The sequence below is a fragment of the Gorilla gorilla genome, chromosome 1 (genome assembly GCF_029281585.2).
Source record: "Gorilla gorilla gorilla isolate KB3781 chromosome 1, NHGRI_mGorGor1-v2.1_pri, whole genome shotgun sequence".
NCBI classification, from domain to species: Eukaryota; Metazoa; Chordata; class Mammalia; order Primates; family Hominidae; genus Gorilla; species Gorilla gorilla.
Genome location: NC_073224.2, coordinates 239,325,940 through 239,342,093, shown reverse-complemented (window position 1 = coordinate 239,342,093; position 16,154 = coordinate 239,325,940). Strand labels below are relative to the sequence as shown.

The window sequence follows — 16,154 nt, the reverse complement described above, 5'->3', positions numbered from 1 at the left end:
TCCTTGGGGGACCTCAGTCTTTTCTCTTAAGGTCCTCAACTAACTGGATGAGGCCCCCCTACGTTATGGAGGGTCATGTGCTTTACCCAAAGTCTACTGATTTAAATACTTTTTCTTTTGTTTTTTGAGGCGGAGTCTCGCTCTGTCTCTCAGGCTAGAGTGCAGTGGCACGATCTCGACTCACTGCAAGCTCCGCCTCCTTGGGGTTCACGCCATTCTCCTGCCTCAGCCTCCCGAGTAGCTGGGACTACAGGCGCGCACCACCATGCCCAGCTAATTTTTTTATTTTTATTTTTAGTAGAGACGGCATTTCACCGTGTTAGCCAGGATGGTCTCGATCTCCTGATCTTGTGATCCCCCCGCCTTGGTCCCCCAAAGTGCTGGGATTACAGGCATGAGCCACCATGCCCGGCCTACTGATTTAAATACTAATCACATCTATGAAACACCTTCATGCCCGCCCATATTCACTGCAGCAGCAGTTCCAACAGCCAAGAGGTGGGAGCACCTAAGTGTTCATCAGCAGATGGTGGATAAACCGAGTGTGGTCCATCCCGAGAATAACATTTTACTCAGCCTTAAAAAAGACGCCTATTCCAGGCCGAGTGCGGTGGCTCACGCCTGTAATTTCAGCACTTTGTGAGGCCCAGGTGGGCGGATCACAAGGTAAGGAGATCGAGATGATCCTGGCTAACACGGTGAAACCCCGTCTCTAGTAAAAGTATAAAAAATTAGCCGGACTTGGTGGTGGGTGCCTGTAGTCCCAGCTACTCGGGAGGCTGAGGCAAGAAAATTGCTTGACCCGGGAGGCAGGGGTTGCAGTGAGCTGAGATCGCGCCACTGCACTCCAGCCTGGAGATAGAGCGAGACTCCGCCTCAAAAAAAAAAAAAAAAAAAAAAGTCGAATTCTTTTTTTTTTTTTTTTTGGAGATGGAGTCTCACTCTGTCACCCGGGCTGGGGTGCAGTGGCGCAATCTCGGCTCACTGCATCCTCCGTCTCCCAGGTTCAAGCAATTCTCTGCCTCAGCCTCCTGAGTAGCTGGGATTACAGGCACCTGCCACCACGCCTGGCTAATTTTTTTATTTTTTAATTTTTTTAGTAGAAACAGGGTGTAACCATCTTGGCCAGGCTGGTCTTGAACTCCTGACCTTGTGATCCACCCACCTTGGCCTTCCAAAGTGCTGGGATTACAGGCGTGAGCCACCACACCTGGCCCCCGGAGTCGAATTCTTAAAAACAGAAAGTAGAATAGTGATTGCCATAGGCTGGGGGGGAGGTGGTGGAAGAGGGGAGATGCTGTTTAATGGGTGCGGGGGTCCGTTTTGCAAGGTGAAAGGTTCTAGAGATCTGCTGCATAACTGGGTACGGCCATGAACACAACTGCACTTGCACCTGAACGTGGCTGAGGCCGCATTCTAATTGTTACAGGGTTTTTCTCTTTTTCTGTTTTCTTTTCTTTTCTTTTTTTTTTTTTTGTTGAGATGGAGTCTCGCTCTGTTGCCCAGGCTGGAGTGCAGTGGCGCGATCTCGCCTCACTGCAAGGTCTGCCTCCTGGGTTCACGCCATTCTCCTGCCTCAGCCTCCGGAGAAGCTGGGACTACAGGCGTCTACCACCACGCCCGGCTAATTTTTTTGTATTTTTTTTTAGTACAGTCGGGGTTTCACTGTGTTAGCCAGGATGGTCTCTATCTCCTGACCTCATGATCTGCCCGCCTCAGCCTCCCAAAGTGCTGGGATTACAGGCGTGAGCCACCGTGCCCAGCCTCTTTTTCTGTTTTCTTATGGAGAATAGGCCTTCGGTGATCAGAAGAGACACAAGAAGGAAAATAAAGATTGGATGACTCTCAGGTCCTAGAGATATGGGGTATGTCCAAAGGCCACACAGAGGCCGGTCAGCACGAGGAGAGAGGGATAGAGAGCGAGGACCTGTTCTGCTGCTTGTACTGGGTCCCGGGTATGGGTAGAAGCCTAGATGGAGAGGAGAGGGGTTGATGGTGGTTGTGGCCATGTTGCCCCTTCCTACGTTTGTCAGGGCCAGGGCGGGGCAGGGGGTGTGCCCTCTGCTTTAAGTTGGGCTCCAGGGGTCACAGCTTTGAGTTTCACTTGTAAGCCCATCAGGATGTCTGGAACCTTCAGGGCTGCGCCCCAGGAATGTCAGATGCTGGAAGCCTGGGAACGGAGGAGGCAGAGCCTGCTGTCCACTGGCTGTGAGAGTTGTTGGGGTGGGGACTTGTCCAGGGCCACGAGGCCAGTGCAGTTCTCTGTGTCTCTGTACCCAGCTGGCCTGTACCTGGAGACCCTGAGCCAGAACCCAGGATGGGCCCTGGCCTGGGTGCTGCGGCTCCCTCCATTCTATGCCCCTGGGGGAAGGTGCTCAGTGCGTGAATTGTTCCCTGCCCCAGCCCAGGGGAAAGCTGAGGCCAGGGAGCAGCCAGGATGAAGGTCAGGGCCTCCCTTGGCCCCACCAGACCCAGGGCCGCTTCCCTCCAGCCCCGGCTCCCGTTTGGCTGGAGGTGCCCTGGGCTGTTGGCCTGCCCTCGTCACCGTCAATCTTGCAGTCTCAGCAGCTGGCCTGGGTTTCAGCGGGAGGCATCCTGTAGCTGCAGGTTTTCTGGCAGGCAGAGGGTTGGGCTGGCGGGGGACACTGAGTGCCCCACCTGCTCAGACTCTTCATGCCATCAAGGGGCCAGTCGGGGGGCAGGTGTGAGTGTGACCCTGAGAGCCCTGACCTGCCACTGCAAACCTCACAGTCTTGCCTGGGTGGGGCAGGGAGGAGCTGGACCCTGGCTTTGGGAGTCTGGTGGGTAATTAGACCCAGACAGGGAGGGCTCAGTGCGGGTCTGAGGAGGGAACACACGTGTGCAGGCGTGTGCTCCACGGTGGCATGTTGATACTGACCAGCCTGGGCACCAGGCCCCCTCGGGAGCCAGCTTTGCTGTTCTGAGTGGAAGGGAGGTCAGGTTTCCCTGAGAAACCCCAAAATAGCCCCCAACTGTGCCTGGCTTCCAGCGGGCAGCCCAGCCCCCAGGCCCTGTCTTGCTCCCTTTCCCCCTCCACCCCCAGCCCATGTCCTGCTGTCTCCTCCCTGAATGGTGGACCCTCAGCCCCTCCCGTACAAGGTGGTCAAGCGGTGCCGAATGCATTTGTTCATTCGAGCTGTCCTGAGAGTTTGTGACGTGCTGGCACGGGGCCAATGTTGAGTCCACCAGGATGGGAGGGTGGCCAGGCTCTGAGCCACTGAGCACCAGCTGGCCAGGATGGGTCTTCAACAAGAAATCTCACTGGTAAGTGATGACAGCATGGGACCAGGGTCCCATGAAGACCTGCTGGAGGGCCACACCTCTGGGAAGGTAGTCTTGGAGCTTGGTCCAGTGAAGAGGGAACAGCACGGGGAACAGCGTGTGTGAGGGTCCCGCCATGTCTCAGCCCTTTCCCGGCCCCTGCACTTAGCCTTCGGTGCCCATCTTCAGGGTCAGGGGAAGCCCAGGCCAAAGCGGGCCGGGAAGGGGCCCTGTGGATAAGGCCGAGAGCCTGTCCCAAAATAGGGCCGGCGGGATTTCCCACCCATAAAAGGCTCTTGGAATCTGGACCCCGGGGACCCCAGGCAGCCAGGCCCAGCTAAAACTCAGCTGCCACCACTGCCCCAGCACTCTGCCCACAGCAGCCCTGGTGCCACCACCCTGCAGAATCCTGTCAGACAACCACCGACATGGTAAGGCTGCTCTCTGTGCCCGATGGAGTTTCTGGTGGGCTGGCTGGGTAGGTTGAGCTGGAACCTCGAGGTGCGATGACCTGCCAGGGAGCCTGGGCAAGAAGGGGCTGAGGTAGAAGAGGGGGCCAAGCCCTGCTGCCACCAACACGGCCCTTGTTCCGGGGCCAGGGTGGAGCAGCCCTTTCTGGAAGCTGGCTCCCAGATGGGCAGCAGCAGTGGTGGCAGGCAGGTGTGGCCCGGTGCTGGACTCTCCCTCCGGAATGCCACACAGGCTGGAGCCCAGGGTTCTGCTTCCTGGGCTGTATCCCAATCCTGGGCTGGAAGCCTTCCCCGGGCCAGGGCTGGGCTCCTCCCCACCCTGCTCTCGGCTTCCTTCACCTGCCTCACCTGGTGTCCATTGCCAGGCTCCAGGGCCGCGGCCTGGCCCGCCTGGCCCTGCAGCTGCTGTTGTTCCCTTGCACGCTGGCTCCTGCCTGTCTGGCCCTTGCCCCTGTTAGCTGTCTGGCAGAGCCCTGCTGGCCCTGCAAACCCCTGGCGTGTGACCCCTTGTCCTGGAAGCCTGCTCTCCGCTGGGGGCCTCCTCTCTTACCACTCACCTTGAAAGGCTGCCAAGGGAGGAATGGGTGCAGGGGGTACCTCTGACCCTTCCCTGGACACAGGGGCAGAAAGGGCTCTTGGTCAGGCCGGTGCGGGTGTCCCCTGCAGACAGAGCGCCTGTCGGCTGAGCAGATCAAGGAATACAAGGGAGTCTTTGAGATGTTCGACGAAGAGGGCAACGGGGAGGTGAAGACGGGGGAGCTGGAGCGGCTCATGAGCCTGCTGGGCATCAACCCCACCAAGAGTGAGCTGGCCTTAATGGCCAAGGACGTGGACAGAGACAGTGAGCTCATGGCTGGAGTAGGGTGGGCAGCCTCGGGGAGGGCCCTGGATCAGGTCTCAGTGCCTATGGGGGGAAGAGGCAAAGCCCATGGGGAGTGCTGTGCCCCATCCCTTGAGCCCCAGCTGTGCCCCTTGCAGACAAAGGGTTCTTCAACTGTGACGGTTTCCTGGCACTAATGGGAGTTTACCATGAGAAGGCCCAGAACCAGGAGAGCGAGCTGAGGGCGGCGTTCCGTGTCTTCGACAAAGAGGGCAAGGGCTACATTGACTGGAACACACTCAAGTAGGGCCCGGGTGGGGGGCGGGTGGGGGGCGGGCACGGGCAGGGCCGATGGAGTGGCTCAGCGCCAGGCCCCGTAGGTACGTGCTAATGAACGCAGGGGAGCCCCTCAACGAGGTGGAGGCGGAGCAGATGATGAAGGAGGCCGACAAGGATGGGGACGGGACCATCGACTATGAGGGTGAGTGGCCTGGAGCCCTGGGAGCCGTTGGTTGGGCCGGGGCAAGCTGCTGACCTGCCCCTCTGTTCCCAGAGTTTGTGGCCATGATGACCGGGGAGTCCTTCAAGCTGATCCAGTAGGTGCAGCTGCCGCAGCTGGGGGAGGCCTGCCCGGGAAGGCTGCTGCCCCTGCCCCCTGGCCCCCACTCCCCCGGCTCCGTGTAAAATAAATGTTCCAGCCCGACCTGTGTGTGCCTCACTGTCCCAGCCTGGGTTGGGGGGCAACAGGCAAAGGCATGGGGCTGGAGAAGGAAAAGAGTTTTCCTGGCCCAGCCACAGAAACACAGCCCCAGTCATTTCTGCCACGACACCTGACACCACCCATTGCCCAGCTCAGGGCTAGGAATGCCAGCCTGAAACCTGGACTGGGTACAGGCCGGGGACCACACGCTCGCCCTGCCTGCCTGCACTGGGGGTTGGCTGCCCGAGGGTTCCTCCCAGAGCCCTGGAGTCCCAGAGTCCTTCCCACATAGGCAGAGGCCACTTAAATACAAACTTTATTCTCTCTCCAAGAAGATGCAGACGTCACAGGTAGCCCTGAGCTCCCACCCGAGGCTTAGGCCCAAGGGGCCTCTTCCAGGCTGAGGGCCTGCTGGGGCTGGGCCAGGGGCTGAGGCTGAAAGCAGCAGCCTGCCTAGGGGGTGACGCCATGGGGCCGGTGTAACATGGCACCGAGGCTGGGGCCACAGCAATGTGCGGGATGGTGGGGTGGGCTGGGGGCCCTTGGCTCCAAGCGTTAGTTCTCCAAGCTCTGGTCGGTTCTCCTACCTCCTTCAAGGGGCACCAGGGCTACAAGGTGGTAGTTGAGTATTGGGGCCCGACTCCTGGGGCACTGGAGTGGTCTCTAGGCCCGAGGCCCCAAGGAGAGGACTGGGTTTCTGGGAGAGTGCTGGTCCTTCCTCTCTGAGCTTGGCCATCTTGACAGCTTCATCGTAGGAGGGTGGAGGCTCCGGGGTATACAGGCTGTAGGCAGGAGGAGCCATGGAGTCCAGGTCCAGCTCCCCAAAGGGCAGGGGCAACCGCATGCCCAGTGGGTACTGCACGGAGCTGTAGGCTGCAGGGAACCAGAGTGGGTTCGTGGAGGCGGGCTTGGCATTTACCCCCGCCATCTCCACCCCCAACTGGCGGGCCCCTAGGCACTCACAGGTCACAGTGCTGTGTACAGGGCTGTCGCTGTCCATAGGGATGACTGCCAGGTCGCAGGGCTGCAGTGCTGGTGGCAGATGTGGCTGGGCCTGTGCCTGCTTCCGGAGGCAGCAGAACCGGACACAACCAGCTGTGACACCACACAGCAGAAGCAGGACGACTGCCAGCAGGATGAGCCTAGGAGACCAAGGCTCTACCACTGGACTGACCCTCGGCCACCGGGCACCTGCACCCTGGGGAATGTCGTGGCACCACCACCGAAGACAGGTTAACAGGATAAAAAGCAGACAATGTCTCTCCACGTCGGAGACCGCCGTGGCCAGAGCCTGGCCTCGGGCTGCTGGGCCTGCCCTGGCTATCTCTCCCGGGCTGGCCAGGGGTGGCCTTGGGCTCACTCCCAGGACTCGCTGTCCTCAGCGACTGCCCCACTGCTGAGCGGGATGGTAGGGGACTCCCGCGGAGGCCAGGCGGGAGAGGTGGGAGGGAAGGTCCTGCTTGCTCGAGGTCAGTTCCCGCCAGCGGCCGGGACTGGGCGACAGCGGAGGCGGCCTGGTGAGGTAAGGGCCTGGAGGGCCTGGCCCCGGTGACCCCCGCCCCAGAACCGTCGGACGCACGGCTCCGCCGCGGCCTCCACTTACCCCACGTGCCACAGGCTGCTCCAGCGGGCCTGGGGCGGGCACCTGTGGGGACGGCGGCACCTGGAGCAGGCGGGGCATGGGACGGCCGACCTCGCCGCCCGTGCCTCCCCATAGGGCGGGGCCAGGCCCCGGCTCCCTCCCCCCGACTTACTGGTCCGAGGGGTCGCAGCTGCCGTCCACGAAGCCCAGCGCCACCTGTGGGGACAAGGGTGAGCCCGGGAGGGGCGTGGTCCGAGCACGGACCCGCCCCGCGGTGGCCGAACCGAGAGAGACCGCCGCCCGACCCACCTGCGGCAGCGGCAGGAGCGGCAGCAGCAGCCGGAGTCCGCGGGCGGCCAGCGGCCCCCGGGCCATGCTCTGCGGAGGTTGGAGCAAAGCCTGGCGGCGCGGCTTTATGGGGCCCCGCCCACCAGAGGACACACCCACCACATGACACGCCCACAGAACGCCCGCTCAGAGTAAACCCCGCCCACCGGGCCCCGCTGGCCGCGGGCCCCGCCCACAGGCGCACACGCCTACTGGACGCCCCTCGCAGGGTAAACCCCGCCCTCCGGGCACCGCCCAGAGCAAGCCCCGTTCGTCGCAGGCCTCGCCCACAGGACGTCTCACGCAGCATAAACCCCGCCCACTGGGCCCCGCCCAGTGCAAGCCTCGTTCGCCGCAGGCCCCGCCCACAGGAGCCCTCGCCCACGAGACGCCCCTATTCGCTGGGCCTCCACTCAATGCAAACCCCGCCCACTGGCCCCATGCCCAACGTAAGCCTCGTCCACCATACCCCGCTCAGCGCAATCCCCTCCCACTGGGCCACGCCCAACGTGTTCAGAGGGCTTGTCCGCCGCAAGCCCTACCCCGCAGCTCCACCTGGCCCAGACTCGGGAGGCGACGGTGGGTCTCGTCCTCAGCCCGGGCACGGCGCCTTAACCTCGGCCGAGCGTGGCCTGCTCTGCCGCTGGTCTGGGCGTGGCCCGGGGACCCTCGGGAGCTGGCCTGGAAAGTCGTGGCTGCCTTGGGTGTGGTCCCTCGGGTCCAGTCTCGCAGGCGGGCTCCAGGTGGACTGTAGGGTAACGCCACCAAGATGCTGGGCATCCCGAACGTGGTGTTTGGACACTTGATTGTGGACCTGCGCTGCAGGCGCTGTCTGGGGGCTGGCCCAGGGGGCTGGAGCCTGGCCCTGGCTCTGGGCTGTTGAGGCGCTGGGTACAGACCACTTTCCCAAAGCACTTGGCCTTGGAGGCCATGCCCCACCTGGGGAATGTGGCCTCCATTCCCGAGGGCCACAGGGAGCCCAGCGCCCTTCCCTCAGCCTGCAATGTCTGCTGCTCCCTGTGCAGGGGCAGGCCGGGGGCCATTTCCAGGGGGACCCCAGACCTTTATCCCTCTGCCACCAGGCCAGGGGCCCTATTAGGCTCTTGGTGCTCTCTGCTCCCTGTGGGACGAGCAGCACACCGTCTGTCTGGTGGTCAGGCTAAGGGAGGTGGTCAGCACAGCAAGGGGTAGGGTCCATCTTACTGCAGGAGGGGCACGCACCCCTTGCTCAGAACTGTTCCACATGTGGGCGCTGCTCAGTGTCCCCCACCCCTACAACAAGGGCAGTGACCCTGGAGGGCAGGGCCTCCTCTGCTGTGGGCACTGCTCAGTGTCCTCCACCCCTACAAGGGCAGTGACCCTGGAGGGCAGGGCCTCCTCTGCGTGGCTCTTCTGCCCATACCTGTCCCTTCACTGCATCACTCCTTCCACTGTTGGGCTCTGCCTGAAGTTGCCTTTCACCTCCCAAGGCCTGTGCCACGGTCCTCAAGGGCCCTTCCTGCCTGCCCAGCTCCCCCAGCCCCTGGCCCTTCTTCCTGCCACGTTGACTGCACTGGTCGTGGAGGCCCAGCACGGGAGTGGGAATGGGAGTGCATGTGCACAGCACAGCCTGAGGCCACAGCCCTGAGTTCCGGAAGGTGTGGGCGCGGCCCCCACGCAGGAGCTGGGCGGGCCTCGCCACTCAGTACCAGAGGCCTGCCAGCAGGAGAGTCGGGTCAGGGTTTAGAAGAGAGGGGCCTATTCAGGAAACACTGCCATCCAGTAGCACCTCCTCCTGCAGCTGGGGCCTGGCCTGGACCTGGCGGAACCTGCCTTCCCCTCCCATCTGGTGTGGCGCAAGCTTGAGCCATGGCAGGTCGGCTGCAGGAAGGGCAGCAAGGGACCCATTGGACAGAAATCCTGCAAAATGCCACCGCGGGGTCAATGTCACTGGCTTGAAGTTTGGGGCAATGACAAGTTCCTAGGCACTGTGGGCCCTGGGGGGCTGGGGGTGAGGGCAGGCAGCTCAAGACCAGCGTCCCTGAGGCCTGTGCCCAGGAGAGCTCCCAGAAGCACCATCTGCTCCCCCGACCCGGCCAGGGAAGGCTGCGTACAGTCTGCCGGTGGCTGCTGGTTGGGGTGGCACAGTGGGTGTGCTGCACTGTGACAGGAGGGCCAGGCTGGGTGGGCTCTGTGGGGACAGTGTCCAACAAGCCAGACTCCGGAGAGCAGGGTTGGGGTGCAGGCACCACTCTGAGCTCCAGGAGCATCTCACGGGCTGCGAGGGGTCTTCTCTGTTGAAGGGTGGGTCAGAGCCCAGAAAGCCGAGCCCAGACTTATCTCAGACAAGTAGAGACTTCAGTGCAGGAGCTGGGCCTCACCTGGCCCCTGCTGGGTGGAGGGGAGGGCATGAGTAGGCTGGGGGTCCCCACCGTCTGCTCACCTTTGCTTGGGGTCATCCGGGGTCCTGGAACTTGGGAAAAGTCTGGAAGTTCCCGGGGCTTGCCCTGGGCTTTGCAGCCCTGCCCTACCCATCACCCAGGGCCCCTTGGTTCTGGGTCAGCCTCAGCTCTAGCTGCACCCCGGCCCTCTGGGCTGCCTGCTGCTGCTCAGGGCGCCAGGCTTGGGGGCTCTCCTTGAATTTGGGTCAGGGTGGCCTCCCCACAGGTGTCCCGCAGGATGGCCTCACTCTAGGAGGTCCTTGCCAGGCAAAGCGGGTTTCATGGCTGTGAGGGGAGGGGCTGCGTCCCCAGGGCTCTGTCCCCACCTCCCATTCTGTGCTCACCCCAGGGAATAACCTGCTGTCACCCACACTGCAGGCTGCACGTGTTGGCCTACAGAAAATTTATTGACAGGCTGTGGAGGGCTCTCCTGGGGGCTGGGGGCTCTGAGGGGCTCTGGCTAGGATGGCTGTGGGCTGGCCTGGCCTTCTCGCTGCTTCTGAGTCTGGGGTCTCAGGAGGGGTGCTCTTGGATGTCCCTGGGCTTGCGGGGTCCAGGGCAGCAGGAAGTGGCCATGGCGCCATGTGGAGGGCGGCCTATTGGAATCTGCCTGGCAGAGGATGGCCAGGTCCCAGGCTCTAGGGTAGTATGACCTGGCCCTCAGCCTGGGGAGGGCTTTGAGGGTGGGCAGGAGGGCCCGAGGGTGCTCTGTGCAGAGGCTTAGGGGCCGGTCAACACCTGGGCTACAAAGATGACCTTGTAGGTCTCCTTCACATCCCCCCTTAGCTGCAGCAGGGCCGACACCATGAGTGGGTGGTCTGGCTGGAACAGGAGGGGAGGGGAGAAGAGGCCTTCAGCCAGTGGGCACCCAGAGGAGATCTGCTGTCTTCCCACTGCCCTGCCCACCTGACTCCCCTGGGTCCTCCACGGCCACCTCCTCCCCTAGGACTGGGCAGGGGTGTCAGCCCACCCAGCCTTTGGCGTTCCCAGGGCTCCCTGGCCTGGAGCCCAAAGGCACCTACATCAAAGTCCGCAGGTGGCACCCAGGAGACGCTGATGGTCTTCGTCTGGCCGCGCTCCACGGAGCCCCTGGAGGGCTCAATGGAGAAACCCTTGTGCTGCAGGGATGCGATGCTGTCTATGCTGAACTCAACGGTCTGTGGGGTATGGGGCTCCTGTAGGCTGGCGACCAGGCACCACTCCCAGAAGCAGTGGGACTAGGGGTGAGGGTGCCCAGCTCCACTCACCCTCCCAGCTCTGACCAGGCTGCCCACCCCACAGCTGCCACAGGAAGTCCGAGAAAAGCCCGGCTGTCGGGACAAGCCCAGTGAGGGGCAAGGCCAGGAGGGTCAGGGCTGCCCAGGGCAGGGGAGGCCGAGGGGGCTGCCTGGTATCCCCAGGGGCAGTGCTGTGGGCACCTTCTTTGGAGATGGCTGGGTGGTCCGGATACAGCCCACCTGCAGCTCTCGGGTGGCAGGTGGGGCTGGCGTGTCTGTGTCAAACTGGATGTAGTCCAGGGTCACCAGGATGGGCCTCAGCTCCTCAGCTTCTGGAGAGAGAGGGCCTGGCCGGGAGCCAGCTGGAGGGGTGTGGCCAGGGGAGCTGTTCAGGGTCAGGCTGAGGCATGGGGTGAGGCTGCAGCTGGACTCCTGAACTCTGGTTAGCAGTGGCTGTCCTGCTTGGCTCTGGGGTAGAAGACTGGGAATCCCTGCCCTGCTCCGCTGGGTCTCGGGGCCCCCATCCACGGGACAGGGGCACCGGGAGGCCCCGTGTCTGTTCCCTCCCTGGGGAGGGGCTCACCCTCTCTGTGCCTGGGGTCAAATACAGGGATCGCTGTCAGAGACTCCACGGGCACGTCCAGGGGGTCGCCGCCCTCCACGAACATCATGTGCTGACAGGCGGCACCCTTCAGCAGGATCTGGTGGGAGATTTTCTGGGGACAAGAAGTGGAGTGGCCTTGTCCCCGAAGCTCGGCAGCCGGGGTCCTGCTGGTGAGAGCTGGGCTGGCTCAGGGAAGGAAGCAGGGCCCCGTGGGGCCCTGGACTCTGGTCTTTCCACTGACGGCCCTCAGTGTGGCGCTGAGTGCCCCAGCCATGGTACCCTCAGGGCCTCCAAAGTGGAGCAGTGCAGCCAAAGGCAAGGCCCTGGGTGGGGCCAGGGCCGGGCCGGGCTGAGCTTGCAGAGCCAGAGCCGCACCTTTTCAAAGAGCACCACCTGGAGCCTGTCGGAGAAGTAGAGGCTCTCGTGGTCGGGGCTGAAGGTGACAGTGAAGTCCTGTGTCTTCCCGGGGTCCATGACGCCCTTGACGGGGGCCACGCTGAACACGCTCTGACCGTTGAGATTCTGCGTCCCTGCGGGTAGGGTGGGGTGCAGTTTGGCCTTCTCCACCTGCAATCACTGTCTGCCCTCCAAGCCTTGCTGCATAGAGCTCTGCACCCTGCCCGCCCACCGCAGAGCCCCTGTCCTGCCTGGTCCCCCCAGTGGCCTTGCGCCCCCCACTCCTCCCATGGATCCAAGCGCCCACCCCCCCATCTCACCAACCGCCCCCTCCAGCTCACCGCCCACCCCCCACCCCCCGCCCACCCCCCACCCCCCGCCCACCGCCCACCCCCCACCCCCCGCTCACCGACCACCTCCGTCCTCTGGGAGGGTGAGCTGAGGAACTGCGGCAGCTGCTGCTGGCCCCGGCCCCGGGTGCTGGAGAGGCTGTCCAGGTGCATGGAGAACTTGATGGGGAGCAGAGAGTTGTTCTGCAGCTGCAGAGAGCAGGCCGCGGTCACTGCCGGCCAGCCCCTGCCTGGCTGCCCCCTTCCTGTCGTCAGTGCCCAGGACTTGGCTGCTGCCATGAGGCCACACCCAGGTGGGGACCCGGGTGGCCTGATGACGCCAGCACACGTGGCGGTTTATTGAGCTGTGTGCCAACATCCCTTCTTCCAGCCTCTCATCAGCCTTTGCTAGGCCGGGGCGCGGCTTCCCTGCCTAGGGTGCGTGGACAGCTCTGGGGTGTCACCTGTCCTCCAGGGCGCCTGAGTCTCGCTCAGGCCCAGCTTACCTGAACCCACGTCCCCGCCTGTGTCCTCCCTGCCCTCACCCCCTCTCCTCAGAGCACCCTTTCTCCATGCAACGCCCGTCTTGGGCTCTGCCTCCAGGACCCGCCCTGAGCCAGGCAGAGAAGCAGGTGTCCCTCCCGGACCCACGCTCGTGCGAAAGCATAGAGGACACAGGGGGCAGTGCGAAGGCATGAGGGCACACACTGGTGCGAAGACATGAGGGCACACGCTGGTGCGAAGGCATGAGGGCACACGCTGGTGCGAAGGCATGAGGGCACACGGGGCAGTGCGAAGGCATGAGGGCACACACTGGTGCAAAGGCATGAGGGCACACGCTGGTGCAAAGGCATGAGGGCACACGCTGGTGCGAAGGCATGAGGGCATACGCTGGTGTGAAGGCATGAGGGCACACGGGGCAATGCGAAGGCATGAGGGCACACACCGGTGCAAAGGCATGAGGGCACACACCGGTGCGAAGGCATGAGGGCACACGCTGGTGCGAAGGCATGAGGGCACACGCTGGTGTGAAGGCATGAGGGCACACGCTGGTGTGAAGGCATGAGGGCACACGCTGGTGTGAAGGCATGAGGGCACACGGGGCAGTGCGAAGGCATGAGGGCACACGGGGCAGTGCGAAGGCATGAGGGCACACGCCGGTGCGAAGGCATGAGGGCACACGCCGGTGCGAAGGCATGAGGGCACACGCCGGTGCGAAGGCATGAGGGCACACGCCGGTGCGAAGGCATGAGGGCACACGGGGCAGTGCGAAGGCATGAGGGCACACGGGGCAGTGCGAAGGCATGAGGGCACACGCTGGTGCAAAGGCATGAGGGCACACGCTGGTGCGAAGGCATGAGGGCACACGCTGGTGCGAAGGCGTGAGGGAACACGCTGGTGCGAAGGCATGAGGGCACACGGGGCAGTGCGAAGGCATGAGGGCACACGGGGCAGTGCGAAGGCATGAGGGTACACGCTGGCGCAAAGGCATGAGGGCACACGCTGGTGCGAAGGCATGAGGGCACACGGGGCAGTGCGAAGGCATGAGGGCACACGCTGGTGTGAAGGCATGAGGGCACACAGGGCAGTGCAAAGGCATGAGGGCACACGGGGCGGTGCGAAGGCATGAGGGCACACACTGGTGCGAAGGCATGAGGGCACACGCTGGTGCGAAGGCATGAGGGCACACGGGGCAGTGCGAAGGCATGAGGGCACACGCTGGTGCAAAGGCATGAGGGCACGCTGGTGCGAAGGCATGAGGGCACACGCTGGTGCGAAGGCATGAGGGCACACACTGGTGAGAAGGCATGAGGGCACATGGGGCAGCGTGAAGGCATGAGGGCACATGGGGCAGCGTGAAGGCATGAGGGCACACGGGGCAGTGCGGCTCACCGCAGAGGGCTGCAAACCCTTGCCCCCGGGTGGCTGAGCTGAGCTCCAAAGGAGTGAGTTCAAGCAGCAGGGCAGGGGGTGGGGGGTGGGTGGGGGGAGCTCTGTGCAGGGGCTGAGGAGGAGGGACAAAGGGCGCCAAGGAGGACAGGGAGGTGGGGAGGACTAGGGGACATTTGCAGCCTCCCCAGAAACAGGCCCCGGGTTCCCTGCAGGAGAGGGCGGCAGAGGCGGCAGCTGTGTAGAGGTGGGGTAGAGGGGGCCACCTGTGTCCCCACGGGCTCTCCGACCCATGGGTCACTTTTGACAGCTGGCCTGAGTCCTGCCTGGTGGAAACCCCTCCTGGGAGGCTGGAACCAGCACCAGGGCCCACGTGTGCTTCACCTTGAAGCCTGAGGACACAGACTCTCCGGCAATCACATAGCCCATGTTGAGGACGCTGCCTTCAATGGAGCACGTGATCATGGACGCCACGCCAGTGCCCAGAAGGGTGAGGGTGAGCGTGCCTCTCTTGGTGATGATGTCCAGTGTTTCTTGAGCCTAAAGAGACCACATCGCTCAGCCAGGAACAGATGTCTGCTGGAGCCACGAGGGGAGCTCTGCCTCAGGGGCAGTGGGTTCTCAACGCTGGAGTTGAGACAGCGCTGGGGGGCTCCGTCAGCTCCGCTCACTTGGCGGCTGGTGTGAGGGCCTGGGGGCCAGGCTGCTCGCAGACCTAGGCTTAGTCCCAGGCCTGAGCACAGGTGATGCCCGCCCCGGCCAGCGCCTTTGTTCTGCAGTGTGGGGAGCCTTGGGCCACAGTGTGGCCGGGGTGGGCCTGGGACTCACCAGGATGCTCTCGTGGGGAGAGAAGGACAGCACCAGGACCTGGGTCCCACCCGCACGCAGCAGGCTGGAGTGGTTCAGCAGGACAAAGGGGCCGTTGGGGTTCAGCAGGGAGAAGTCCAGCTGAGGGTCCACGTCAAGGAGGGGATACAGGTGTCTGCAGGCTCTACCACGCCCTCCCCGGTCCCCGCTCCCACCCCGCAGGCCGCCTGAGCTGGGTGGACAAGGACACGGCCAGATCCTCGGGAGAGACGTTCTGGATGGAGATCTTCTTGATACTGCGGTGCCCTGAAATGGGGCAGGGAGCGTCAGGCCCCAGCCCCAGGCCCCAGGGAGCGCCTCTGCCAGGGGTGGGCCGTGGGGCTGGGGGAGGCGTGGGTGTGCCCGGGCACCGGCGTGGAGGTGTGTGCGGGGCTTAGCGTCTCACCCACAGCGACGTCGCCGAAGTTAAAGATGGTCTTGCCTCTATGGGACGTCACCACAACAGATGGTGCCACCGTCGGGCACCACAGCTCCAGGTACAGGGTGTTGTGAGGGCTGGGATAGGAAGGGCATGCTGAGGGCAGGGTGGGCGGCCCCCTGCCCGCCCAGGCCCCAGAGTTGGGCAGTAGCAGAGGGACAGCGCGTTTGCGGCTGACCACACCCCGTTCTGGCCAGAGCACCCCGCACCTGAAGCTCAGGGGTTCTGACCCCTTCCTGTCTTTGATGTCGCCACTGGCAACAACACAGGGAACTACAAATGTGTCAAACTTCGCCTGGAACGCTCTGACCAGGGTGGCTCGGGCGGCCTGGTACTCGTCGGAACTAGAAGGAAGTCAGAGGCTTGTGCTCCCGCCTTGCCCCCACCCACCATCGGCCCAGGCCAGACCCCTGCGGCTCTGCCTCAGGGTCCCAGGGTCCCAGGCTGTGGCTGTCCCAGTTGTGTCTGACAAACTGGCTTTTCCACCCTTCTCTGGCTCCTGTGGGGGCCTCGTCACTCACTTCAGGTCCTCGTCAGCTGGTGGCTGGAGGCTAGGGGTTGGGGCAGGTGCCTTTGGCCCCTGGCTAGAGAGCCATGTTCCTTCCCGGGGCCACAGGCACCCATCAGAGCTTTCCCAGGGCTCATTCTGCACCCAGGGGGCTGGGTGGGGGGTGGTGGCTTTGCTCCCCACCCGTGGATTGAGGCTGTGTGCAGGGGTGTCAGGCCTGGGGAAATGGGGTGGGTAGGTCCCAGGAAGGCAGCACCTGGATCCAGCTGTGTCTGAAGCCATCAGTCCTTCCAGACACGTGGGTCATTCCGGGCAATCTGTAGG

At 63.4% G+C, this 16,154-nt stretch overlaps 3 protein-coding genes across 12 annotated transcripts in view; 1 reads left to right on the top strand and 2 right to left on the bottom strand.

Annotated features, from left to right (window-relative positions):
• Positions 1–1,078: 1,078 nt before the first annotated feature.
• On the top strand, positions 1,079–5,273 carry CALML6 (calmodulin like 6). Of its 2 annotated transcripts, none has more exons than XM_063703432.1 (5): positions 1,079–3,713; positions 4,419–4,593; positions 4,731–4,875; positions 4,973–5,053; positions 5,126–5,149. In XM_063703432.1, the coding sequence occupies exons 1-4, from the start codon at positions 3,711–3,713 to the stop codon at positions 5,049–5,051; spliced, it is 402 nt and encodes a 133-aa protein (XP_063559502.1). In that variant the 5' UTR covers positions 1,079–3,710; the 3' UTR covers positions 5,052–5,053; positions 5,126–5,149. The 2 variants fall into 2 exon arrangements, with proteins under 2 accessions (XP_063559502.1, XP_063559500.1); XM_063703430.1 differs by having other exon boundaries at positions 1,086–3,713; positions 4,953–5,053; positions 5,126–5,273.
• A 298-nt stretch (positions 5,274–5,571) lies between these two features.
• Positions 5,572–7,812, bottom strand: TMEM52 (transmembrane protein 52). 3 transcript variants are annotated; one of them, XM_055382679.2, is made up of 5 exons: positions 7,724–7,812; positions 7,027–7,253; positions 6,876–6,917; positions 6,236–6,414; positions 5,572–6,145 (listed from the first exon to the last, which is right to left on the bottom strand). In XM_055382679.2, exons 2-5 carry the CDS (start codon positions 7,227–7,229, stop codon positions 5,865–5,867), a joined length of 705 nt encoding a protein of 234 aa, XP_055238654.1. In that variant the 5' UTR covers positions 7,230–7,253; positions 7,724–7,812; the 3' UTR covers positions 5,572–5,864. The 3 variants fall into 3 exon arrangements, with proteins under 3 accessions (XP_055238654.1, XP_055238657.1, XP_055238658.1); XM_055382682.2 differs by having other exon boundaries at positions 7,027–7,232; XM_055382683.2 differs by lacking the exon at positions 7,724–7,812 and having other exon boundaries at positions 7,027–7,070; positions 7,164–7,245.
• Positions 7,774–16,154, bottom strand: part of CFAP74 (cilia and flagella associated protein 74) — an 84,220-nt gene continuing 75,839 nt past the window's right edge. The window contains exons 29-40 of one of the 7 annotated variants that reach the window (XM_055382653.2): positions 15,532–15,666; positions 15,290–15,399; positions 15,095–15,150; positions 14,866–14,985; positions 14,422–14,577; positions 12,228–12,357; positions 11,798–11,952; positions 11,402–11,534; positions 11,020–11,180; positions 10,624–10,758; positions 10,340–10,419; positions 7,841–9,551 (exon numbers count right to left, since the gene is read on the bottom strand). In XM_055382653.2, the coding sequence (XP_055238628.2) occupies positions 10,384–10,419; positions 10,624–10,758; positions 11,020–11,180; positions 11,402–11,534; positions 11,798–11,952; positions 12,228–12,357; positions 14,422–14,577; positions 14,866–14,985; positions 15,095–15,150; positions 15,290–15,399; positions 15,532–15,666 (1,327 nt within the window). In that variant the 3' untranslated portion in view covers positions 7,841–9,551; positions 10,340–10,383. The other 6 variants (XM_055382656.2, XM_055382629.2, XM_055382639.2 and 3 more) reach the window with 6 other exon arrangements.

Bases quoted from the DNA above. Each gene is read 5' to 3' on its own strand.
- CALML6 (XM_063703430.1), top strand. The intron at 4,876-4,952 runs GTAGGGCCCGGG...CAGGCCCCGTAG, and splicing joins ATTGACTGGAACACACTCAA to GTACGTGCTAATGAACGCAG. The intron at 5,054-5,125 runs GTGAGTGGCCTG...CTCTGTTCCCAG, and splicing joins CGGGACCATCGACTATGAGG to AGTTTGTGGCCATGATGACC.
- TMEM52 (XM_055382679.2), bottom strand. From the start codon at position 7,229: ATGGCCCGGGGGCCGCTGGCCGCCCGCGGACTCCGGCTGCTGCTGCCG. The intron at 6,415-6,875 runs GTAAGTGGAGGC...TTGGTCTCCTAG, and splicing joins AGCAGCCTGTGGCACGTGGG to GCTCATCCTGCTGGCAGTCG. The intron at 6,146-6,235 runs GTGAGTGCCTAG...GGTTCCCTGCAG, and splicing joins TGTACACAGCACTGTGACCT to CCTACAGCTCCGTGCAGTAC.